The sequence below is a fragment of the Papio anubis genome, chromosome 14 (assembly GCF_008728515.1).
Source record: "Papio anubis isolate 15944 chromosome 14, Panubis1.0, whole genome shotgun sequence".
In the NCBI taxonomy this organism is placed as follows: Eukaryota; Metazoa; Chordata; class Mammalia; order Primates; family Cercopithecidae; genus Papio; species Papio anubis.
In genome coordinates, this window is record NC_044989.1 from 12486838 (window position 1) to 12512969 (window position 26132).

Genomic DNA, 26132 nt, shown 5'->3' on the forward strand with positions numbered 1-26132 from the left:
AGTCGCGGGGGCGGCGGGGGGGGCGGAGGCTCCGTGGAAATGTGTCGGTGACATTGAATGGGGAGACCGAGCGCGAGCGAGGCGCGCGCGCGCACACGCGCACACACGGCCCCGCTCGCTCCGAGATCCCCGGCCACGTAAGTAACTATTAATACCGCCTCGCCGGGGGATGCGGGCGTGCTGAGCGCGGGGATTGGCCTCGGGCACCGTCGGCCGTCCCCTTTAATTTTTAAATACACGGTCCCCTCTTTTCTCTGGGGGGGGGCAAGCAAGAAATCAAAGAAGGAGGAGACAAGCCGTCAATTTTCTTCAAAACAAACCCCACCGGGCAATTTGGGCTCGGGGTAGTGGGAGACGGAGTGGTTGCAAATTATTCCAAGACGAGATCCAGTTCTCCAGCGGGAGAGGGGCAAAGGAACGCTGCGCGTTGGAAGGGCCGGGGACGCAGCTCCCATTGCAGCGCCCGCAGGACCCCCGCAAGCTCGTGCCGGCGAAATCGGAGACCGCCGATCTGTGCTCATTCTCTCTTGCACGTCTGGCTGCATTCGGAGGAAGACCCAGGGCGCAAGCGAGCGGCGACAGCATGAGCCTGTGCTGACCTCCGCGCGGCGGGCCGAGCCCAGGGCTTTGTCGCGGTACCTGCGCCCAGCCCGCGCCGCAACTCTGTGCCCGGCTTTTGCAATCTTTTGTTGGCAGCGCTGACCGCTCCAAGTTAAATGCTCCCTTGCTATTTTTCTTTTTTTTGTTTGTTTGTTTAATTTTTGGAGAGCTCGCGATCTTGGAAAAGCCTCAGACGCCATCTACAGTTAAAACGTAGGTAACTGCCCTCTCTCGCACCCCCCCTTCCACGCCCCCCACCCTTTCCACCAAAAAAAGGGGGTGCAGCGCGGATTCTGGCTGCCGTGCGTCGCCAGCCGGTAGACCCGTGCTTGTTTCCTTTCTCTTTTTGTTTGACTTCTAACGCGTTGGGACTGAGCCGCCGCCGTGAGCGCCCCGAAGACTGCACAAACTACCGCGGGCTCCTCCGCCCCGTCTGCGATTCGGAAGCCGGCCTGGGGGTCGCGTCGGGAGCCCTGGCGCTGCAGCTCAGCACCCTAGCAGCCTGGGTACTCATCCAGATCCACGCTGGGGACACACACACAGAGTAACTAAAAGTGCGGCGATTCTGCACATCGCCGACTGCTTTGGGGTAACAAAAGGACCCGAGTTGCCTGCCGACCAAGGACCCCCGGGAGCCGGGCTCGGAGCAGACAAGGTATCCGGCGGCGCCCATTTGGGGGCTTCTAACTCTTTCTCCACGCAGTCCCTCTCCTGTCCCCTCCCCTCTCGCTCCCTTTTAAAATCAGTGGCACCGAGGCGCCTGCAGCCGCACTCGCCAGCGACTCATCTCTCCGGCGGGTTTTTTTTGTTTGTCGTGTGCGATCCTCACACTCATGAACATACACAGGTCTACCCCCATCACAATAGCGAGATATGGGAGATCGCGGAACAAAACCCAGGATTTCGAAGAGTTGTCGTCTATAAGGTCCGCGGAGCCCAGTCAGAGTTTCAGCCCGAACCTCGGCTCCCCGAGCCCGCCCGAGACTCCGAACTTGTCGCATTGCGTTTCTTGCATCGGGAAATACTTATTGTTGGAACCTCTGGAGGGAGACCACGTTTTTCGTGCCGTGCATCTGCACAGCGGAGAGGAGCTGGTGTGCAAGGTAAAGGGCCAGGGGGTTGCTTTTTGTCTTTGGAAGGGGCCCGAGGGAGCGGGAGGGCGCCAGGCCCTCGAGTCTGGGAGAGGGAGATTCGCTGGATAATTACCGTGGCCTTATTAAATGGGTTTATTTATTTATTTGCTCAGGTTCGATAAGTTGCGAAGTTTTTAGACCGTTTCAGACAATGGGGCGGGCTGCAGTGGGGGCGTTTCGGGGAGAGCCCGGGGAGGGGAGGGCGGCGGGACTGCGCGGGGGCCACGGACACGCGTGCACCGAAGGCTCCAGGAGCTCTCTGCGCGAGGCCGGGTCCCGCTGCCCGGGGGGATTTCTTCCTGTGTCTAGCACCCTCCCCTTCCAGCAAGGATTAGGGAATCCCCCGGTAGTTTTAAGACTGATGACTCCGTTCCTTTCGCAGCCATTGTTCTTAGCAGCGGGCAGGTGTTAAACCTTTGTTCCGAAGGTGCCCTTTAAAACAGACACACAAAGGTGCCCCCTCCGGCCGAGCCCAGGGGCCCAGCGCAGGGAAGGAGTTTACAAAGACCTTTCTTCTGCCTGGAGCCTTGAGAGGAGGGTTGGGGTGGAAATCAAAGCCGGAGCACTTTCTGGTGAATAGTGAATGCTTTGGGTCTTTCTCTCTGGTCTTGGTCTCTCTCCCCATCTCTAGACTTCCCTGCTTGCTCATCCCCCCTTTTCCGTTCCCCCCTGAACACACACCTTTGCCTGTAAGGTTAAGGAGCTCCCATTTGGAGCCCCCAGGGATCCGCAGTGGTAATACCACTGCGATGGACACTTAGGTTTTCTTTTTTGTCTTTAACCCTGAACAGTGACTGATTTATGTATATGTGTGTCTGTGTATCTTTATGTGCACCCACCGGGCCCCAGACAAGTGGATGAGGGGCGAAATAGTTTCCAAAAAAGAAAATAACTACAATAGAGCATACTACTACCCAGAATTGGACATAGATCAAGGATTCATTGTTACCTGATTTTAGATTTGCTGGGTTTTTTTTTTTTTTGAGGGGTAAGGGGAGAGTGGGGTGCCCATTCTGCCTTTGAAATGGTCACTGGGCACGGTTGTGCTGCAAATAACACATCGCGCTTTCGCCATTCACCGCAGACTACTTTCCTTATTTCATAGTGGACTGGAGTATTTCATTGCAAAATTTGGGTTTAGTGGAGATCTCCAGTCAGTTTTGCGATTGTTTAGTTCAGACCTTAGCGAGAAATCGGAGACTCTAAATGTTGCCCTTTGCTTGTCCTGAGCTTTGGTATTTTGCATCTTCTCTAAGTTATTGAGACTCAGAGCAACTGTGCCCGGTTAACCAAAATTCAGTAGCTGGATTGAATTCTCAGAAGTCTGCAAGGTTGCACAATAGGATAGTCATCCTTTGAAATGAATGAATTCCACAGAACTGCCACTCTTGTATGAAATATGCACAATCATCCAGCAGTGAATATTTTCATTCCTTTTGCTCAACTTCAGTAGAGCATTTTAATATTTTTCAAAGGCTGGAGATGCTTTTAAGTATAGGGACTCTGCAGCCAAATTCTGCAGGGGCATCTGGCTGTTACTTCTTTGTTTAAAACCAGAGGTGACTCTGGCCTCTGCTCTTTCTTTCTCCAGATTTTTCAAGACATATTTCACTTTGGGCTGACCTTACAGTGTCATTTGCAGACTTGTGCTCTGGCCTCAAATTGGACTTAATCTGCTGGTTTAGTTATTGCAAAGATTGAATCAGCCCCTCACCAATTATAGTGTGGCTGCAAGTGGATTTAAGTGCAGTATCATTGTTCTGCTTGACAGAGGTCATCCCTTTAAGACACAGCAGCTTCTGTTTTCCTGACTTTTTACCAAAGATGATGTGGGTGACTTCTTATGCAAGCATAGTTATGTATCTCCTAAGAAGCTCCAAGAGAGGTTTATAAGGCTGCTTCTCTGAACTGCGCTGAGAGATATATATGCTGTGGTCTCTTAGCTTACTTTAAGGCTCAGTGAAATCTACACATTGAATCCAGTTCCTTTTGATGTCTTAGAATAGAAGGTTCTTGTTTCCTAGCTGTGTGTTGACCAATGAAAAAATTCTTTGCAAAAACAGATCAAATGTAAAGATGCTATTTATTATAGAGGACTGCATAGAGAATTCCCTAGGACACTCTTTGGAGGAATAGAGATTCCAGAGTCATTTAAACAAAATAATCAAGGCTGCTTATTGTCTCCATGTGCCTACTTTTGCTAGATAAATGAATGAAGGCGTTTTAAGGAGTCTTTAACTGTATGTTTTCATGGAAATACTGGTAGCTGCTGTGCAGATTGACATAATTACTATCTTGGCAGAATGGGTACTTTTTTTTTTGCAAATGTTATTAATGATGGTCTAATCTTACTGCCTTATCTGAACTGTCACATTACATAACCAAGGCTTCAAATTAAACATGTAAAGAGGCTGGCACCAGGCTTGTAGCTTGATTTTGCACGTGAAGATGATGGTTTAAATACCATTCCAAGCCCCTAAATGCCCCTGATAGCTACTAATAAAAGTTTGGCTCCTTCCCATCTGGGAAAACATAAATACTTATTTTATTTTTCATACTCTGTCCACCATCTTGGAATTTGGTCTCTTCTACAAAAGGTATGGCTACATTTGAAGCTGCCACAAATATGTTAGTTTTTTAAAAAATTCTGTCTCCATTCAGTTTTTCAGCAGTGGAGCAGGATAATAGGCTAAAAGTGCTGAGCAAAAGTCACCTTTTATGTTTTTGTAAATGCACCTGGAAACAGGAAGTAGATTATAAATAATCATAACTCTGAGCAGTGGCGACAGAAGCTGCAACCCGGTATTTCAGAACACATCATCTTCATTATATAATGCAGTGTTTACGTTAGCCACTGCAAAGCTTATTACTCCTTGAAATTTTTGAGCCTTCCCTGGGTTTCTGTTGCCTGCAGTCAGGGTGTTAAAGTTGATTCAAGCATTGCAGATTCCTAATTGAACGGGCCTCTTAGGTCACCGCTCTTAGGTCATCATTTGACGGTATCAGTGTGTGATTTGTGGTCTCTGGAGATGTTGAAGTATTCTTTCTTAAATTCTAGGTTATAGTGGCAGCAGCTGTGCCGCTTTTCTGAGATGCCTCATTATGGTTCATTCACAACATTACTGTTAACTTTGCTTCCTTGGCCGGGTTAGCACCAACTCTCTTGAGGTTTTACATCCCTGTTTGACTCACAGATTTTGTTTCAATTTTTTGAAGCTTAGAGCAACTTAACTCGTGGATTCTTAAATAGCAGTCTGTGGCCTCGGGTGGGCTTCAGAAAGCCCGTGAATCCCCTTAAAATGAATCCGGTATTGTGCATGCATTTGAGAATGGGCATTGTCAGCTAAGAGGGAACAGAGCTTTTATCAGATTTGATGTGACATCAGGACCCAAAAAAGGTTCACACTGTTCTAAATCAACATCTTCATTTTATGAAGCGGAGGGAGGTCCGGCAACCCTAAGCTCTTTATCCATCTCATCCAGATTACTGGTGGCAGGGCCCGGATTAGTGCCTCAAGGTTGCCGATTTCCAGTCCAGCATTTTTCCCACCACACTGCAAAATGATGATCAAAGAAAGTATGCTCTAACTAGGGAAAAAGCGATTTAGGCAGCTAAATGATTGTGAACTGATAGCATGCAGTGTATTGTTAGGGCGTTCCTGTCTTAGATGCTTTCCAGCGAAGCTCACCCACGCATGCCCCTGGCTCACGCACACACTGAATAGATTCATCTTACCCACATCCCAGGCAGATAGAAAAACCACATTCCAGACCCAGGGACTTGTATTCCTGATTTAGTGGAGGTCTTGAAATGAATGAAAGCGCTTTTTTTTATAACCTCAAAAATTCTCTGTAGTGTTCATTTCTGTTAGGTCTGTTTCAAAAGGTATTGAGGGTGCCTTTTCTTTTTAAGCAACCCCACAATGAGTTGGCATTTCACAGGCTAATTTTGATTCATAGAAAATCATTGCATAACTGGTTCATTGAGTTAGATATCTGTGGAGGGAAGAGAGGAAGAAGCAAGGCTGCTGCCCTATTAAGAAGGATTGTATTGTATTCCTACCTCTGCCACTGGGGGCTCGAGTTTTGACTCATTCTCTGAGCCTCAGTTTCCATATCTGTAAAATGAAAGTATTGAATTAGAGACCACTAGACAACAGCTAGCGATTTAATCTCTTAATTGCTCATGTGTCCTATAACGCGTGTTTATGTGCATTTCTTTTCCTTTTTTTTTTTTTGTTTTTGAAGGTAAATAAAGTGTTGTTGATGTCATTTGAGGTGGATCACTTTCCATTTTTGCCTTAGTTCTATAAACACGCAATTGGGCTAGAGACAAAAATAATGAAAATTATTATTTGTGTACTGTATTACATTTTGCAAAGCACTATCACCTTCATTTTCTCATATAATCTTCCCAACACTGTAAGTCAAGTATCAGTTTCCCATGTTATACATAAAGATTTGGAGGCTCAGAGAGGTTAAGCGACTTGTTCAGTGCCACACAGCTGGTAGAAGGCAGGGCCAGTATGGTCTGGGTCCAAGTTCAGCATATTTTCTGTCATCTCAAAAGCCCATGCCTGTGGGAGGTGCAATGTTCTGTGTTTTGGTTGTACAAGAGGCACCTCTGACTCTGGTCTTACTGTTAATCCTGTTGTAGGTGTTTGATATCAGCTGCTACCAGGAATCCCTGGCACCGTGCTTTTGCCTGTCTGCTCATAGTAACATCAACCAAATCACTGAAATTATCCTGGGTGAGACCAAAGCCTATGTGTTCTTTGAGCGAAGCTATGGGGACATGCATTCCTTCGTCCGCACCTGCAAGAAGCTGAGAGAGGAGGAGGCAGCCAGACTCTTCTACCAGATTGCCTCGGCAGTGGCCCACTGCCATGACGGGGGGCTGGTGCTGCGGGACCTCAAGCTGCGGAAATTCATCTTTAAGGACGAAGAGAGGTAGGTCTCATTCCTATCCAGACCTGGGGACTGTGATGGACTGCTTCTAACAACAGCTTCCTAGAAAAGTCTTGAATGGACATTTTTTTTTTTTTTTTTACTGTCTGTGGTCCAGATGAGGGGAAGGAATCTTAGGAGGGCAAAAGGAAGTGAATATTGCAATTTTCAAGTGTTTCGGGAAAGCAAATAGCTACTGTTTTAAAGGTGTCATCTGGTGCTTAAAGGACAGGTAACAGGATATTCTGCGACCCAGTGAATACGTATGATTGGTGTCTTGAATTCCGAAGGTGGCTGCAAACCTCTGTGGCATTTTCAACGCCAGTAAAGGCAGGGCCTTGAAAATTCTACCTGCAGAACACTCAGCACCCACAATCAGTCATTTATAATTCATTCATCCATGCACTCATTCAGTAGCTCTTACCTAAGCTTATATTAGCTATTAGTCACAATTCTCAGTACTATTAATATCTAGATGAATTAGATAGTCAACTGACCGATGAAGGAAATGCTACCAGCTCAGAATAGAGGTCCGTGCTGGGTGGGATGAGAACTGGGGTGGTGGGGACATGTCAGTTCTCCCTAGGACTTGGAGAGTCAAGGAAGGTTTTATAGGAGGGGTGATTTTGGAGCCAAGACTTGAAAGATGACTGTATTTCAGGAAATGTGGGAAAGACCGCATTCCAGGTGAGGAAACTGCTGATGCAAATGCATGGCACTGCAGAGGTCTTGGTTATTTGAGGAGACAGCTGGACAGGATGCAGGCAACTGGGTTATGCCATTAACTCATTACCTTCTATATAGCAGACGCTGCTGGGGCCCTGCTTTCTCTCCCAGCTGATTTTGATTATAAGAACTCCTTCAAGCACTCTTTTTTTCTTTTTAAGAATATGAGTTTGGAGGAACAGAGGCAACAGATCTATATTCATTGCTCACCGTAGTTCGTGAATGAGGCTCCACATAACGTGGAGACCAGCTCATGTCTTGATCTTTGCTTGTGAATGCCTTTCCCTTTATTAACAAACTGAGAAGGGGCAGCTGTTGGAAGATCCAGAGTGTGGAACCACACTTACCTTTTCTCTTCCGCTCAGATGCCTCTGCCCGTGGAGCCTGGACACGTTTCCCCTGGTTTTGCCTTTGATGCCCTCTGTGATCTCGGACTGGTCCTTCGTCTGTTTCCACCCTCCCTCTGCCGGCGTCATATTTCTCCTTCTGTTACCTTCTGTATGCTATATTGGCTCTAAGGTCATTTCAATTAATAATAAATTGGCATATGTGCTTCTTTGAATATTCTCATTTGGAAGATGAATATATGTGGACTCTCAACAGAATACTGACAAAGGTATTCTCTTTACCCTTCTATGTTCCACCTTTCTTGGAAATTTAATAACTGCATCTACAAAAATAAGAGGTCGTATTTGTTTACCTCTTACCATAAGGTTAAAGTTTAACTTAATTACCTCTCCCTATTGGAGAAGTGAGTATTATCATGTCCATTGTATAGATGAGAGCTCCAAAGTGCAACATGGTGAAGTCCCTTGAGTATTATCATGTCCATTGCATAGATGAGAGCTCCAAAGTGCAACGTGGTGAAGTCCTTGAGTATTATCATGTCCATTGCATAGATAGAGGCTCAAAAGGGTCTGCAGCGTGGTGTTGATCCCAAGCTCGGACCAGGAAGAATTAAGTAAAAGGCCATTCACTAGTAAGTCAGCTGTCAAGAAATTCATTTGTCTGCCAGAGGGCATGAGGACAGCAAATGCCCTTTCGCAGGGATCTGTGTTTTTAAATGTCATCTTTGATTGTGTTTCCATAGGAAGGAACTCTCGGGCACCAACGAGTAGAAGGAATGGCCTGTTCAGGAATAGGACCCCCATAGTGAATACATATTTGTGCAGATGAGTAGAGCAGAGTGGAGGTCCCCAAGTCATAGAACATGGGAACGAAAGTGGACCCGGAGGTTGCAGAGTCTGTGTGGCACTCTCTTGTTTTGCTGCCAGGAGGCAGAACTCCAGAGGTGAAAGCATGCCCCAGTGCGCACAGCTAGCTAGGAGCCAATGAAGCCAGGCCTCATCGGGGCTGTGGAGGGCTTTTACTCCCAGCCTTTGCTTCTCCTTTATGAGTGTGTCATGGCACAGCCAAAATCCTTGATGTCCCAGGACCCAGGGAAGAAGCTTCCCACCTCAGGAGTGTGTACCTCTGACATTTCATCTGGAAGTTATGTTTGACTTTTGTGAAAGAACGTGACCCTGTCCAGAGATAACCAGCAAGGAGTATCCAATGTGAATGGGAAACCAAAACAATTCCCTGGACTAAACATGTCAAAGCAAAAGCCTTTTTTTCATTTTAAAGAGCATTTTCCAAGGTAAAAAGAAAATGTAAGGGACTGTAGGGAGCTGGCCTATGTAGTCCCTACAGTACAGTGGCATGTGTGATAGCCCCTTTGCCCATGCAGCCCTGTTGCCCCATGGGCCAGCCTTGAGGCTTATGCCCTGTAGGACCTTGGAGAAAATGGTAACTCCTCCACCTGATCAGTGAGGTTCCTTGGCCTCATGGCAGGGTCACCTTGCTTGCTCAGTTTCGCACAGCCAGTCTGAGGGTTCAGCCAGCCTAGAAATACTGTCATTTCATCCAGAGTTCTTCCTCCAGCCCAAGTCACGTGGAGGTCCCAGTGGGCTGGCCTTTCAGGAACATGACAAGTGTCTGTCTGGGCAGCTCTGAGAAGGTCGCTTCCGTTTTCAAGGACATTTTGAATGTTCTCAACAGTAGCTGATTGATAAGAGCTTTTTTGTTTTTCTAGAATCCAACTATCAACTAAGGAATCATGCCTAGTCACCTTTTTCTTCTTGTTGTTCTGTATTTTAACCTCTTGATTCCAGAATGTGAAACTTCTGCTCTTTGTCCCACAGTGTATTTCTCCTTCTCTGCCTCCTGGCAGCCTTGAGTTTCATGGCAGATTCTCTTATTTGGCCTGCATGGTGGCCTACATGGAGCCCATCGCCAGCACTTCCTGAGGGAAGAGTGTGAGGCTAAGTGTCAAGGGCCCAGAACCTCACTGGCTCCATGCTTGCTGCTGGGAACTCTCATCTTCTATCCTAATTGCATCACTTAGTGGAGCTAAAGCTTCCTTCTCCCTCAAGAACATCGAAAGTGTAAGGAAGCAATGGGTTACATTTTAAAGGCTTTTGGAAAGCTAAACCGTGGAGTCAGCGTCTGTTTCTAACCTTTCGGGCATTGGTCCCACGGTGAAAAAGCACAGAAGCGAATTTGGGGAGTGCTGCTTTATTCATCTTCTGACCATTGCACACCTCTTTTGTGCATCAGTCTTCTCCTTCCCAGTGATGTGCTTCTTGAACTCTGGTGATCTGGAAAGCGATGGAAAGTGCAGGCTTTACGTATGAAACTGGCTGAGGCCCACCTGGTGCAGAACAAGACCTGCCTATGGGCTGACTCCTTGTGCCTAAAGTTTCGATTGTGTGCCGTCTGGGACTCTGCATCCATGGCCATCCATGGAAACGTTCTTAGTGGAACTGCCAGCGCCTTCACTCCCGTCCCCCACTGGTAGCTTTGCAGGCAGACACGGATGATCCTAGTGTGTTTGGACCTGATGCCAGCGTGCCTTGTGCTGCTAGGTAGAAAGGCAGCAGCTCAGAGTCTTCTGTTTCCATGTTACTTTGATTTGAGTTTTAGGTTTAACTTCTGGCTCTTCTTAGCTATCTAATCTTGGATAAGTCATTGAATGTTTCTAAGCTGCGGTTTCCTCAAAGCAGAAATAATAATGGCATTCCTGTCGGGCAGTTGTGAGGGTGAAATGAGATGATTCTGTGACTCACTGGGCAGGGCAGGCACTCATGATGGGACATCTGTTCCTAGAGTCATGGATGAAATAGTACCATTATAGGAGAGCAGTTCCCAGGACTCAGTGGGTTCTTGAAGAATTAAGTCGGTCTCTTGGGCAGCGTATTCTGAGAAGAGTGGCATCGGGGTTCAGATTTAGGCCACATCCTCCTCTCTGTTTGGCTTAATTATAATCATTAAATTAATGCCAAAGGTCAAGTGCATCTGGTCTGGAACCTGAGGCTCAGAAAGGCCAGATTGACCATATGTGCACTGGAGTACGCGGCCACAGGCACATGTAGGGGTTGAAGGATCATACCCCACCATGCCTGGATCAGCGTCTGTGTTACCAGCATTGGACTGCTGCTTCTCCGTCGTACCCAGAGATGTTTGTGCAGGGCAGAGCTTGGTTCTTTTTGTTTATACTGCTGAAAAGGAAAACCTCAGGGCCCAGAGGCATTGAGCAGCATTTTAAGGAAGTTAATCTCCAACTCCAGTTGAACTCACCTGGCCACACCCTGTGCATCCACAGTTCCTGTAGTAAAATCTCAGACGGTCTGTGTGTAGTAGTGACCACCCTGCTGGTTGGGGCTCAGAATCTGATAGAAGGCAGTACCCACATCCCCAAAGTGCATGCCCCGTGCACTCTGCCTCCCCCTCTCTGCTGTGGCATTGGGGTGACCTGCTTGATCGGTCTGTTCTTAGAAGCCCCATGTTTCAAGCCCCTCCAATTCCATTTTAATTCATGGGAAGGCCTAAGCTCGGGAGAAGTCCTGTTACTTCTATGTAGAGTCAGAGCTGCTGTCTGGATTCCAGTCCCTGCTCTTGCACTTGTTAGGAAAGGACCTTGAGAAGTTACCTAAGCTTTGTGCCCAGACTGCCTCATCTGCAAAGGGGAAATAACAACAAGACTTCCCTCATGGAATTAAATGTATTAACACAAGAGAACCCAATGGCTAGCACACAGTCGGCCATCAGTGGACGGGAGCTCCTGCCTAGCGCACAGTCAGCCATCAGCGGATGGGAGCTCCTGCCTAGCGCACAGTCAGCCATCAGCGGACGGGAGCTCCTGCCTAGCGCACAGTCAGCCATCAGCGGACGGGAGCTCCTGCCTAGCGCACAGTCAGCCATCAGTGGGTGGGAGCTCCTGCTGACGGAAGCCTCGTCTGCACTCAGTGTCACTCTGTGCTCACAGGGCCAGTTCCCTGGCTCCCTCAGGATGCGAAGAGCCCTTTGAGCAGGTGCACCCTTATGCTGCTCAAGGAAGGTGGCTGGGGCCTTGTTCCCACAGCACTTCCTGTTTGCTTTTGCCCATTGGATTTCTCTCTGGGTTCAAGGCTTCCTGCCATCCGCCTGCCACTCTCTGCCTCCAGTCTCAGTTCAGTGTTGACATTTCCTTGCACAGAAGGACCCCATGTGAACTGAGAAACATGCTTCTTTACGTGTTTCTTCTTTGGGTAGAAGATCTTTATCTCTTGATGTGACAGGTTTCATTTCCTCTGCTTTGTGGAAGCCAATCAGTGCCTGCTTCTGCAGGGTGGAAGCTGCGACTCTTTGCAGGAACTCAGTGGCCCGGGGGCTTTCGGTATAATAAACGCCACCTGCCCAGATCCACAGACCTGTGCCTCCCCGTGGGGTGGAGGCCTTTCTCCTTCCCCCACCAACAGAGGTCAAGGCACTCTTTCTCAGCTCTTAGTATCTTTATTGGCTCTTCCTTTAGATCTTCAAGTTGCACCCGCCTCCATTGAGGTCTCAATATCTAACAAAGTACAGAGGGCAGGCATCAGAGCCCTGGAGACCAGACTCAGCTTTTCTTTCATTAAAAGCTGTGTACATTTTTTCAAGTTGTGGGCACTTTGTGTTTTGGGAAAATACCTTTCGTTTTTGCTTTGAAGGAAACAGAGCTCCTGGAATTCCCTCATTTATAAGGAACCCCTTTATGTACTTGAGGTATTGCCAACTTTTGGGGAAGGCTGGCGAGCCTCCTGTTCCCCACGGTGGATCAGTGATGTCTCTCCCATAGCACTCCCTTTCCTCATCAGAGCTCATCTCCTACTGTATTGTGATGGTCCGTATGTGCATCTGTAGACGGTCCTTGTGCCCTGCTGGGAGCTTCCTGGGGACATAGGCTGTCTCATGTTCACTGCTCTTGGCACAGGTTGGGCCTTGCTATTTGTTGACGGAATGTCTCCTTTTTTGAGTGGGAGCAGCTCAGGTTGGATGCTAATGACAGAGAGAGAGAGAGGCAGGGGTAAGTAGAGCCTTGGTGTCCGAGTCATTGCCTGGAATCAATCCTGGAGTCATTGCCCAGGAAACTTACACATCCCCGATGGAGATACCTTTTCATAGAGAGCTATTTTCAAAGTTTCCCATCAAGTGAGAAATTTACCCATCATTTCCCTTTTAATGATTTATGCAAAAGTGACATTTATTTAAGACATTGTTTTCAGTGTCTATGGCAGGCTGTAATTTTATTCATGAAGGGCTTTTCTAATCACAGTGAGAGAGGGGAGAGCTTCCTCCAGGTTCCACGCTTATAAGTAGACTAAATAGTAGATATTATTCAGCAGGATTTCTTGCTGGGGTGCTTACTACTTGTACTTTGTAACTAGTTGATGGGCTAGTGTGTGTCCCCAAGCAAACCAAGCAGACCACTGACTAAAACAGTGGTCAGATTTTTTTATTACTCCATTTAGCCCTATGGTCTTAGGCTGTCTTCTCTGAAATCATGAGAAGAGACAATGTATTAACATGTTAAGTGTCCGGCACAGTGTCTGGTGCCCTGCAGCTACTTGAATACATAGCCGTCATTATTGCTCTTGGGCATCCTCTGATGTCGTTGAGCCTCATAACCCAACAACCTGGAGATTCAATTATTTATTTAACAAATATTTATTGAGCACCTATTATGTGCCAGGCACTATTCTTGGTGTTGGGGATACTACAGAGCCCAATGAGACAGAAACCCTGTTCTCATGAGACCTACATTTTGATGAAATTATATCTAGGGCCCACCATGTGTTTTACCCGTAATGTGATTCACAAATTTAATTCTAATTACCTACCATATTTAAATTAATCAATTTAAACCCAATGAGTAAGATACTCTTATTTTCACCGTTTTACAGATAAGAAAATTGATTCTCAGAGTCTACTGGCCAACCAGTGGCAGACCTGGGGTTGGTACCCAGGTCCCTGGCTCCAGAGCCCAGGCTCTCAAATACTAGGTTGTCTCCAGGAAATAGACAACAGGTAAACTACCGTCTCTTATGCCCAACCCTGAGAAAGAATTTTCTCATGCAGTTAGGCAACAGGTGTGCACCAGGAGGACCTGACTAGCCAGGGTCAAAACTAGGCTTACGACTCGGTTTTCCTGAGCAGTCATGGACTGGGCCACCAATGAGCCAAGCCCGCGGGCAGTCCTAGGTCCTGTTTTCGCATTCTGTGGGTGTTGTGTGTGTTTTTTTTTAATCCCAGGGAACTATACAATGGGCTTCATTTCTTTTTCTATCCCCCATGCCTAGCACTAGACTTAGCAGTACTTAGGAAAGTATAACTGTTGATGCCGTGGATATACAAATAGCCCCTTCTGTACCAATGGCATGAATATCATAAGAAAAATCCACTAGCCATATTGACAGTGGAAGGCAGTGGATGGAAACTCATTTTCAATGTTTTTTTTTTTTTACTCAATACTCTTGGGAGTTTCTCGAAATCATGGAACAGAGTCCAGTCTATTTGAAATTTCTTTGGACTCTAGCCATTGCACTGCTTAAGCAGAGTCTTGCCTAGATGCCCTGAACTCCAGATAGAATGTTGGAGTTGGGGGATCTTAGATATGGGGGTCATTCTATCTCGCAGACATTTATTGAGCACCTACTCCGTCCTCCAGTGCTAGGTGTTGATGGTACAGGAATCAGTACAAGAAAGTCCTTGCCTAATGGACGTAATCATGATTCAATAGTTACTTAGCTGTAAGCATTATTTAACAGTTCCAACAGTGGAGTATGGTGTGGAGAATGGTCACCTCTGGGAGGTGATGAGCTCCTGCGCGAGGTTGGCCTGAGTGCTGTAGTACGGATGGGGAGGTGCCAGAAGGCATGAGTCAAGCCAGAGGCACAAAGAACCATGTGTAGGGAGGGCTGTGCTGCTGGAGGGTCACCTGTGCTAGGACAGAGATGAGGCTGAGTCCAGGGCCTGAAAGACACACCCCTCACCTCCAGCTTGACCTGAAGCCCAGAAGGAACCATTGAAAGGTTTTTCTGGAATGCAGGGACAGGTTTGTGATTCTGGAAGTATATGTGAAGGATGGACTGGGTAATAGCAGCCGGGCATGGGTTCCAGGAAGAAGTGGCTCAAACCGAGACTGTGGCAGTGGGATTGAAGAGGTGGGGGCAACAAGTGGGGCTTTAAAACCGACCCTTTTATCTCCAAAAAAATGAGGAGGAGAGTGTGCGTACCCAAGGTCCCAGATGTGTTAGTGGCACAGCCAAGAGCAGGACCCAGGTTTTTCGACCCGATCTCATTCATTACGTGCCTGAGCGCACAGCTCCACAAGCCTGCGTGGGGCTCCCTGTCGAGGGCAGCGTCCCCATCTGGCCCTGCGAGTGGGTGCAGAGATTCACTTGCAGGCCTCGCTGAGCTCTGTGAGCTCCCACCCCACACCTGGAACAAGACTGGGAAAATTCTGGACCCTGAAGCACTCCTAAGCCACCGGGCAGGGCAGCAGCACCACCGCTGGGTGTCCCTGGCCAGCACTGAGCCTGCAGAAGCTTTGTGGAGAGGTCAATCCATTATACAGGGGAGGAGGGATTCTTCAGGAGCCGTGGCTGAATGTCTCAATGCAGGGAGTGAATGGAGTATTGATGAGGAATTCCTGTCAGCGTGGCATCCTCTTTCTTGGGTTTCCCTTTCTGTTCCTATGGCGACAGGATGGACTTCCTCTGTGAAGCCCCAGCGGCCTGCAGGCTGTGCTGTGTGGTGTCTGCGTGGGGGCGTGGGAAGGTGTTCAGGTACAGTGAGACTCCCCTGTTCATCCAGGTACCACAGATGGGAGTCAGGGGCAGGAACATGCCCCTGCATGCGGACAGGGCAGGGGTTCTGTCGTGGCTGGGTAGATGGCACTGCAGAAAACACCTGAGTATTTGAGTCAGATTGGGTTTCTTATCCCCACTGTGCTATTTCCAAGCAAGTTCCTTCATCTGTCTAAGCTGCTGTCGTCTCCTGCATCAAATCGGTGTGGGCACACCCACCTTCCAGATTGTGTGGTGTTGTAAGGTAACGACGCATATTCTCTCCCTGTAGACATCTCTCCCTCCACCACGACACCCTGAGATGCTTCCCCTGTGGCTCACCTGTTGCTCTCCCTGCTAATTTATGGGCCACTTGAGGTAGGAGTTGGGGTGGTTCACTGACTCTACAAGACCTGCTGCAGAGGTGGCTCTCAGAGGTGACTGTTGGAAAAGTCTGTGCATACAGGAACCAGAATTAAATGCACGACAATTTATTTGGAATCGTTTAGCGGCCTGTGAAGTTCTAATGAGGCTGCCAGGCCAGCATAATGGTGCCTACGGTGCCAGGTGGTCCTTCCCAGGCCGTTGGTAGCAGTCGTCCCGGGCGGGACCCTGGCTTTCACAACTGGACTGGCTGCCCAGAGTAGTGTTTCAGTAACAGTCAGGGCAAGGTCAGATCTGGCAGCAGCTAACCTTTTCACTTGACCCTTAAGCCTATCTGGACCGCCTGACCGGACGGCCTTCAGTGATTTCTCTGGATTTCACTGACCTTAGGCCACCGGACTTCCCATCCCTGCCAGGCCCACTTTGTCTGGCTGAACTCCCAGCTTAGCCCCACCCTGGCCCACCCTGTCCTGATCTCTTCCTGCCAAGAGCCCAGGGTGCTGTTTAAAGATTTAAAAGCACAGCATAATTTGCTCGTGGAGACTATTTTTTGATCTTGTGGATCAAGCACTAAACTTGGAGTTAAAAACCGGGGTTTGAATCCCAGCTCTACCACTGGCTTGCGAGGTGGCCTTGGATAAGTCAGATCTGCTTTCTGTTCCCTCAGTTTCTTCATCCAGTAAATGGGCAGGTCTAACCACCTGTATCGACCTCATGAGCTATAGCAGTTAGCTGTGAATGGGATGGTTTTGTACCAGATCTAGTGCTGAATAAACTGGGCCACCAATGAGGCAACAGATGGAGACAGATTTGTCTCCATCATCTCAGGGTCTCCCTTTAAAAGTTTTTCTTTCTTTGGCCCTAAGTAAATCAGTGATTTTAGTACCAGAATGTATTTTGGAAAGAGCAATGGCAGTAGAGTACAGATGTAGATTTCAGAGCTCAGCTTCTTCAGCTTCTTTGTGTACAGCCTGGGGCATTTAATTCCCTGTGCCTCAGCTTCCTTATTTATTAGGAAACATGCGTATATCATACTTGTCTTTTACTTTGTTATGAGAAATAAGGATGCAGGCTGTTAATAATCTTAGCATCTTGTAGATGCTTCACACATAGTTTCTATTATTGTTACTATAATTATTATTAGGATATTATACGGTGTGTTGTAATCACTAGAGCTTAAGAATTAAAGGAAACTTTAAAATCTGGAATTCTGAAGCTAGAAGAGCCCTTTTCAGGCCCTGCAGCTATTTGTTCTTATTTTACAGAAGGGAAATTGAGGTCGAAAGAACCAAGGGCCACACTGGTAGTTCAACTTACTGGCCCAAGGGAGCTCTGGAGCCTGTGCTGAGAGTGGATGGGGGTGCGGGGAGAATTGGGGCTTTCAGGGCCGATCTGTGCTGCTCCACAGATGCTGGGAGAGGAACCGCACCCTGCTGGTTTTGGCTTCCTCACCTGGCACTGGGATCCGGTGACACAAGGCCTGGCACTGGGCTGGGCCGTCATTGAGTACACAGGCTGCCCACGTGTAAGCCTTGTTCATTCAGCAGGTTGAGAGCAAAGCAGGCTGTTCTCTTCCCATGCCAGGCACAGTTTGCAAAAGGCCTGCGGGGATCCAGCTTCTCTGGCCAAACCAATCCTACCCCAGGCTGGTGGCTGGCAGGGAGATGTCTCTTCCCCTGAGAAGTTACTGGAGATAACCATTGTCATTTACAGCGTTTAGTCACAAAAATTACCACACACACCCCCCCACCCCTTGTCACTTTGGGGAATGTTTATTCTTCTCGGACTATCTCTGGTACCACCACTTCCAGGAAGCATATCCTGATCACCGTAGTCATAACTGAATAAAGTGAGGGGACTGGGCTGGGCACGGAGCTGGGGAGAAGCATTCCAGCCCGCGGGAGGAACAAGAGCAAAAGACTCAGGAAGGAACGAGAATTCACATCTACTGCCATGTGCTGGGGACTTGCATTTCACGCTTCCTCACCTGTCTTCTCCACGAGGCTTTTGGGTTGAGGGTAGGTGCGAAGGTTCATCTTAATAATAAGATCAGTAATTATGGTTGCCACTAGTTTTTTGCAGATCTACCACGCTGGGCTCCTCGGTAGATACCGTACTTGCATTATTACAGTTAATTCTCACAAAAACTGAGAAGATGAGTGTTCCTTGTCATGTCTGTCTCCGCAGTGTCTCCCCAGTGCCTTGAGTTGCCTGGTTGGGCAACTCAAGCAGAGTAAAATGCTTGGTAAATGTCTTTTAAATGCCTGCATGACTAGTGGGACATTTGAATTACTAGGTCCACAGATGCTTCTGTTGGTTTTTATGGAAATCAACTCCTTTGCCTGGAAAATTCATAGTGCCCAGACTGTGAGGGGACGTGAGCCATTGCAAGACTGTTCATTCATTTCTGCTCCCATTTCTGACATGTGCTAGAGCCCCACCAGGGACTCCCCATACACATTCTTAAGACTCGTGACTGGCAGCCCTGTTTCCCAGAGGAGGGAGCCAAGGTCCAAAGACCTTCAGCAGCCTCCCTGCAGTTCCACAGCAAGTCCACAGTGACCAGAGCTGACACTCACCCCCGCCTGTCGGACCTCCCTCCATTCCTCTCACGTGGTATACATCCTGAAAGGTCCTTGTCGAAAGACGTAATCCAGACCAGTTGCCTCAACCCTTGCCTAGAAGTGATGTAAACAAGTTCACAGTGTTCTGAGAAGGAAGCAAGGTCAAAAGAATGACCTACCAAGGCCAGCAAGGCTGCATCTCCTCCCCATCCTTTCTCCCGGCTTCTCTTTTCTTTTGCCCCTGTCCTGCCTGGGATGCAGATTCTCCCCTAGAGAAAGAGCAGGCTCCTGTCCCAAGGACTGGCTGTCCCCTGACACTGGGGAGGCACATGTGCTGCGCGCCTTGATGGAACCTAGTGAACTGAGCAACCCTGGTGTGGTCTCCTCCGCCAGCTTCTTGAGTAGGTGGGGTCAGGCCTAAGAAAGGTGAGCACCCAGCCACTGCCTTGCCTTGCCAGCCATAGGAGCCTATTCAGACTCTGAGCATTAGGCTCATTGCCCGTGAGAAAAGGAATCGTAGTACCTGCCTTGGAAATGGATCTCCTCAACTTTGAAGAGACGGTATGTGTAAGTGCCTTGCACGCATTGGGTACATAGATGATATCTGACATTTGGTACTTTGTAATTTTCAAGGCCTGATCTTGAACCCAGGTGTCTGTGCCTTAGGACACTGCTTTGCTCTCTGACCTGGGCTGGTTTCTGTGGTTGTCCTTCTGCAGCATGTGCTGAACCAAATGTGACAAGCAGACCTGGGCCCTCCCCACTAAAATTGCATCCTCTGAGGGAAAGGAGCGTGAAGTGTTGGCTAGATGAGCTTGGGGGCAGCTGGTATTTAGCAGCATGTGGGATGGTCTTTTCATTTTATTCTCAAATTCATGAAGTATCGGGCCTAGATTCTGTGTGCTCATCTTCAGATAGGAAAGGTGAAAGGTAAACTCCAGCTTGGGGAGGGTCAGTGTTAGTGGACAGAGTGGAGGCCTTAACCATTTTCTGAGGCTTCCAGAAAGGGGTTAGGATGCTTTGAATGTGGGGACACCTGGCAGGAGGAGGTGAAGGAGAAAGTCAGAATCTAAAATTGTGACCTGGAAGGGGATAGGAATGGAAAAGGGCCTCAGATTTGGTCAGAGACGGGACAAAAGTGAGCTGACACAGTCGGGGAAGCATAATCCGGGTGGGGGGACACTGTGGCAAAGGCCTCAGAAGGACTGGGGTCAAGCAGGGCATGTGAGGAACAGCAAACAGGCTGGGAGGGAGTGAGAGAGCGTGTGGCCCAAGAGATGGTCAAGAGTCCCTTGCATAAAAAGCTTGAGGTGGTGAGCTCTGCACCCTGCCAAGGCTGAGCCAGGAGAAGTTCAAGTCCCTGTAGTCATATCTCCCTCCCACCTTTACTGACAGATGCCTGATATCCCCACCCCCTTATCACCATGGGAGATGCCTCAGTGCTGTCATTTACAAAGCCCATCTTCTGTAGAGCTCTCACTGACTGCCACTAAACCCTGGCCAGGGAGGCAGATCATCGGCCCTTGTTCCTTTCCCGGTGAGCACACTGAAGCTCCCCCTGGGGTCGACAGCAGGACTGTCCCTGTCATTGATGGATTGCGTATCTGCTGTGTGCCAAGTACTCATGTAGGTGCTCAAGGTACAGCAGCAAACTTCAGTGTTGTTCTCTACGTACAAAATGACATCAGCTGCATGCCCATGGGCTCTTGGAGGTGGGAAGTGAGGTGATCATCTGGAAATGATGACCATAATGATACATAGTAAATCATGAAATGTAAATGTACAATATATCCCATGCTGAAAAGAGGAGGAGGGCTACGTAATGTAGGATGGACAGGATGAAGTTTAATAACCTTCATTCGAGCAGAGACAAGACAAAAGTGAGCTGTCATACAGTTGGGGAAGCACAATTAGGGCAAGGGGACACTGTGGCAAAGGCCTCAGAAGGACTGGGGCCAAGCAGGGCATGTGAGGAACAGCAAACAGGCTGGGATGAAGAGAGAAGGGAGTGTGGCCCAAGAGATGGTCGAGAGTCCCTGGGGGTCACCCTGCAGCCGTGGCCAAAGATGAGCTGCATCACCACTGCAGGTTTGGGGCAGGGGAACCTGGGCAAAACCTGGGCCCTTTGATACCAAGATCCATGCTTGTTCCACCGGACCGCCCCTTGTCCCACAGATGGAAGAGCTTGTTTTTCTTCTTACTATTATTTCCACAGTTGTAATTCTTTCCATAGCTATTCCGCTGCTAGAACAGTGAAATTGGAGGTGAGGGGTCTGGCTTGCGCTGGGTGAGAATGGGGTGGAGGAAGCTGTGGGGAAAACTCACCGTGCCTGTGGTTCGAGATCCCGGCCTTCCTCCTCCTTTCCTCTGCCCCTTGGGTTTCACCTTTTCACCTCCATCGCATCTCGACAGCTAGTAAGTCTCATGGGCCAGCTCCACCTGCCACCTTAGATTAGGAAAAACAAAAGGACAAAAGATACTGGTTTTTAATCAGCTCCATTCCGGATTAGCACATGTAGATCCTTCCTGTTTTTGTAGAACATTAGCTATAGGTGCAGAAGAGTATGTATTCTATAGATTATAATAGAATGTAAGTGAGCACATAAAAAAGGGAGAGATGGGTATTACAGAATCCCAGAATGATAAAACTGACAGACTTTAAGACCGCCTTGTCCAGATGTTTGCATGACAGTGTAAATGTACTTAATGCCAATGAAGTACACTTAAAAATGGTTTAAGTGTACTTCATTGGTCTTATGTTGTGTCTATTTTACCACATAACTTTTTTAAAAGACTTTCTTGTCCAGTGCTCCTCCTTAGGTCTGAAAAACAGAGAGGTTGAGTGACTCAGCCATAGCCACACAGCAAGTGAGAGACAAAGCCTTGCCTGGAAACTGCCTTCCTAGCTCTTATCCCCGTGCCTTTTCCCATGATCACAACTATTGTTTGTTGGTGGAAATTAATACAGGAAGTAGTTACTCCTTGAGCTTTGAACTCCTGTAATCCAAATATGAGGTCTTAGAGTCAACCCAGGATTTCACCAAACCTTTTGCTATAGAGAACTCCTAGCAGCAATCTTTTGGTTAATTTGAACCTTGCCCCCACTTCTATGACTCTTAGTGGCTGTGGTGATCACGCTGAAAGGCAGATGGAGGAAGAGAAACAGCAGGAGATGGACTTGAGTCACAAGCTCTGACTTATGACCCAATGTGGTTTTTCCAAGCTCTTTCTTATTCTCTGCTTATTTGAGCTTTTTTTGCACTTCGGGGCAAACAGGGCAGATGCTTGCATGTGTGCCTGCATGTGCGCTTTTGAGATGAAGGAAATACGAGATGCGAGTGAGACAGCCCTTGTAGATGCTGTCTTAATCCTAACTCCAACACCTCCCCATCCCTCCTCACCTTCTCTGCAAGCCCCCAGGGGTTTGATAATGGGATAGATTAACTAAGTTTATGAGACCCAAGGACTACCTATAACTCTGTGAGGCAGTGCCCCAGCCAGGAGAGTCGGAGGAAGATTTCAATTTCAAGTATGGGAAGGTAGCAATTCCTAGCTTTCCACTCAAAGAACAGTGGGGCAGGAAAACAGGAATTCCTAGGAGGCCCCTGAGCTAAGGAGAGGAGGCTGGTTTAGGACTTGGGGCGCTGGGTGGAGGAAGCTCTCAGTGACTTTCACCGTAGCCTTGAACAAGTCACTGCCATCCCGGCCCTCACAGTAGATTAGGTATAGTTAATGATAAGAATTCAACTCACTTCCGAAAGTATTTCCTGAGCACTTAATTTATGTCATACACAACAATGACATCAGATCTTACTGCGTAAGGATGCGTGCTGGATTCCAGGGACTTTAATGCAGGATTTCTTTACCTCTATTCTTGAGCATACGCTGGAGAGTCCCACTTTCCTGTCAGCAACCACGATGGACCTTAAATGGCAGGGAAAGACTGGGGGTAGGATGCCTAGTTTGAGTTGGATCTTGGACTCATGGTTCTGTTCACACACACCCCACGCACACAGACGTGGGAAATTGGAATCACAGATATGCACAGGCAGAAGATGTGGGTGACCTTAGTCAGATGTTAGAACCTGGTCAAGGACAAGGTCTTGGGAGTATGAGGGGCAGGACCGAAGATAAAGGCAGCAGGAAATCTGGGAAAGAAGACGGTTTTATTTTTCCTTTTTGAGACAGATTCTTACTCTGTCACCCAGGCTGGAATGCAGTAGTACGATCTCAGCTCACTGCAATCTCTGCCTCCCGGCTTCAAATGATTCTCCTGCCTCCGCCTCCTGAGTAGCTGGGATTACAGGTGTGCACCACCACGCCTGGCTAATTTTTGTGTTTTTAGTAGAGACGAGGTTTCACCATGTTGGCCAGGCTGGTCTCAAACTCCCAACCTCAGGTGATCCGCCTGCCTTGGCCTCCCAAAGTGCTGGGATTACAGGTTTGAGACACTGGGCCTGGCCAGGGAAAGAAGGTGGTCTTGATATGAGGATGTCAGCCTCAGAAGGACCAGGTGATGGGAGTCCACTCCTGCTTGAACATTCCCTGCTTCCTTTCTGGTCCTAAAGAGAGGCAGCTGGTATAGAAGAAAGAGCAGCAGCAGCAACTTAGGAAGATGTGAGATCAAGTCTTCTCCATTTCCCAGCTAACAGGTTTGGGGAAGTTACTCAAACTCTCTGAGTGTCGATATTCTCATCTGTAAAATGGGATATTAATATCCTACATGTCTAATACAAAGGGCTGTAGTGAGGCCAAAATGCAAGTAAGGTGAAAGCTCGTTGTGGACTGTGTTCTGTCACGTTAGTTACAAGTCTGCTAAAAGTTGTAGACAAAGCTGTGGGCTTCCTGGTTGGTTAGATCTCGGTTTGAATTCTGTGGTGCCCTAGCATTATGCAAATGTGACATTGAGAAAGCTACTTAATCTCTTGTTCCGTCTTCACAAGGGTGATGATAATGTGATTCATGGTTCGCTAAGGTGCTCAAGGTTTGAGCTCCCCAGTGGATTGTCAGCTGCATGAAAAGACCTTGTCAGTCTTGTTCACCCATGTGGGTGTCGTCAGCCCTGGAATAGTAGCTGGCAGCTAGAGGGTGCTCAGTGAGTAATGTTTGGCTGGTCAGATGAATGAATGAATGTGAATGAGGAGTCTTCGGAAACACTATAGTCGGGTGTGTTATGATGCTGGTGGTAACGTGTCTCCGAGCACCCTCAGGAGCTTATGTTTTCCTCCTTTCTTGCAGGACTCGGGTCAAGCTAGAAAGCCTGGAAGACGCCTACATTCTGCGGGGAGACGATGATTCCCTCTCCGACAAGCATGGCTGCCCGGCTTACGTAAGCCCAGAGATCTTGAACACCAGTGGCAGCTACTCGGGCAAAGCAGCCGACGTGTGGAGCCTGGGGGTGATGCTGTACACCATGTTGGTGGGGCGGTACCCTTTCCATGACATTGAACCCAGCTCCCTCTTCAGCAAGATCCGGCGTGGCCAGTTCAACATTCCAGAGACTCTGTCACCCAAGGCCAAGTGCCTCATCCGAAGCATTCTGCGGCGGGAGCCCTCGGAGCGGCTGACCTCGCAGGAAATTCTGGACCATCCTTGGTTTTCTACAGATTTTAGCGTCTCGAATTCAGGATATGGTGCTAAGGAAGTGTCTGACCAGCTGGTGCCGGACGTCAACATGGAAGAGAACTTGGACCCTTTCTTTAACTGAGCTCATGCCCCACAGAGACTTAGCAGGTACCAGGAGTGAGCGAGGGCAGCGGAAAGGAGTTCTTCCAGGGGACACGAATTGCCTGGCTGAGTAGCAAAAAAGACATTCACACTCTTAAGTTTCTTGGTTCAGAGAAGGATAACCTTCAAGGAGCTGACTGACCATGTAGCATGGGCCAGGCAAGAGGCGTGGGATGGGGGTTGGGGTGAGATGGATGGGAGCCCCCCTGGAGCTTGTCTTCCCTAACATAGCCTGGGAGACCACCCCTTGCCACTTGGGCCACTTCCGCCTACCCCACTTTTCATTTTGTTCCAAAATAGTTGCAGATCCTCACAGAATGAAAACTCTCTGCCTCAAACACACATCCTGGCATCGCACTGTTAGCATTTAACTTCTTGTTAGGATTCAGGGAAGGAACAGTTGGCCAAGAATTTGTTTTTCTTTGAAACAAGCCAACCACCTAGCTGGTAATTAATGAGGTTCACTTAAAAAAAAAATTCGGTGCACACAGACTGACATGAAACCTGGGTGCTACACTAAAAGAAAACAAAAGTCCAGTTTGTGTCTCTTAATCGCTCACTTCAACTCATTTCTTCTAAATAAACTATTTAATATCCTGGTCAGGAAATGACATGTTAATGCTTTGCTCCCTGAAGGGGAAAAAAAATCTGTCCTTTAACAAGCTATTCTGTTTTGTGTCAATTGGTTCGTGGCAGGAAGCTATTAGAAGTCAAACGTCCAGATGCATTACTGCTATCTTAGTTTAAAGGGGGAAAGAAAAGGGAAGAAGAAAGGAAAAGAGAAATCCAACTCCTTTTTCATGTTTTGCTTTTGAACGACGAGGGTTTGTGTGACAGGCATTCCTCTTTGCTGAGGTGATAGCAATGGCCTGAGATTTTAGCAAGCTCCTGGAGTCTGACGCTTTTGCAGCACTCTGATCGCAACTAAACATTTGTCTTTGTTTTATTAGAAACTAGTGAAACAAAGCAGGTTGTCCCACGTGTATAAAATACAGGGCAGCTATTTCGTTTTCTTTACGGAGAATGATCCTTTTGGCTTGTAAGGCCCTCTGGTTTGGACAAAAAACCCCAGTAGAGACGAGCGGGAAGGATAATTAGCTGAAAGCTATGATGATATAAATAAAAACAGCTCTCTATCCCAATACGCACCTTTGTATTTTCAAGAACTCTTCTATTTATTAAGGAAAATGTCACATTGTGATGTATTAAGCCAGTACTTCAATTACGGGTTGACTTGGGATGACATATTACATGCTGTAGTTAACATTTATGATTTTTTTTCCTTGTTTGAGTATTTCTGTCTCTGAAATAACCTTTTACTTGGCTTTTCTAGATAGCTTTATTTGATTTCGAGTGGCAAAATGTTTTTTATTATGGCTTTTCTATTGCTGTATGATACAGAACTCTTTTGGCATAAATATTTGTGTTCCCAGTACCTCACTTGTTTGGATTTCACTGCCTGTATATGTTTTGTGAAATGGTCCTGTTTTTGGGTAGGTGACACGTGGACTCTAGTATGTAAATGTTACTTGAATCTGTGCTTCATTATAGTGTGTGGCATGTATGTGCGGCCTCTTGGATGCTTTATGCCTGCGCAGCAGGAGCCCTGTCCTCACGTTCCCAGGAGGGCGGCTTCACCCTTCGTAACCAGGAGACAAGGCGGCCATGGATTTGCCCTTGATTCTATTTTGCTAATGGAAGATATAAAGGAGAGAAGGTTTTTTTTTTTTTAACATTCTGAAGATGGTGCTGTGTCAAGAAGGACCTTTTTTTCTTCCCTCTCCCCTATTTTTTAAGTACCTTGGAGGAGGAGAGATTGATGACATGCATGGTGGGGATCTATGGCCTCTGGTGCTTTGTCCTGTATTTGGTTTAATGTTTTTGTCCTAATCTCTTCAATCAATAAAATTGTGCGTATTTAACTAAAA

At 47.7% G+C, this 26132-nt stretch overlaps 1 protein-coding gene across 2 annotated transcripts; it reads left to right on the top strand.

Moving 5' to 3' along the window:
* On the top strand, positions 1 to 26132 carry TRIB2 (tribbles pseudokinase 2). Of its 2 annotated transcripts, XM_009183714.4 has the most exons (4): positions 1137 to 1255; positions 1448 to 1703; positions 6391 to 6683; positions 23716 to 26132. In XM_009183714.4, exons 3-4 carry the CDS (start codon positions 6529 to 6531, stop codon positions 24182 to 24184), a joined length of 624 nt encoding a protein of 207 aa, XP_009181978.1. In that variant the 5' UTR covers positions 1137 to 1255; positions 1448 to 1703; positions 6391 to 6528; the 3' UTR covers positions 24185 to 26132. The 2 variants fall into 2 exon arrangements, with proteins under 2 accessions (XP_003908341.1, XP_009181978.1); XM_003908292.2 differs by having other exon boundaries at positions 1 to 1703.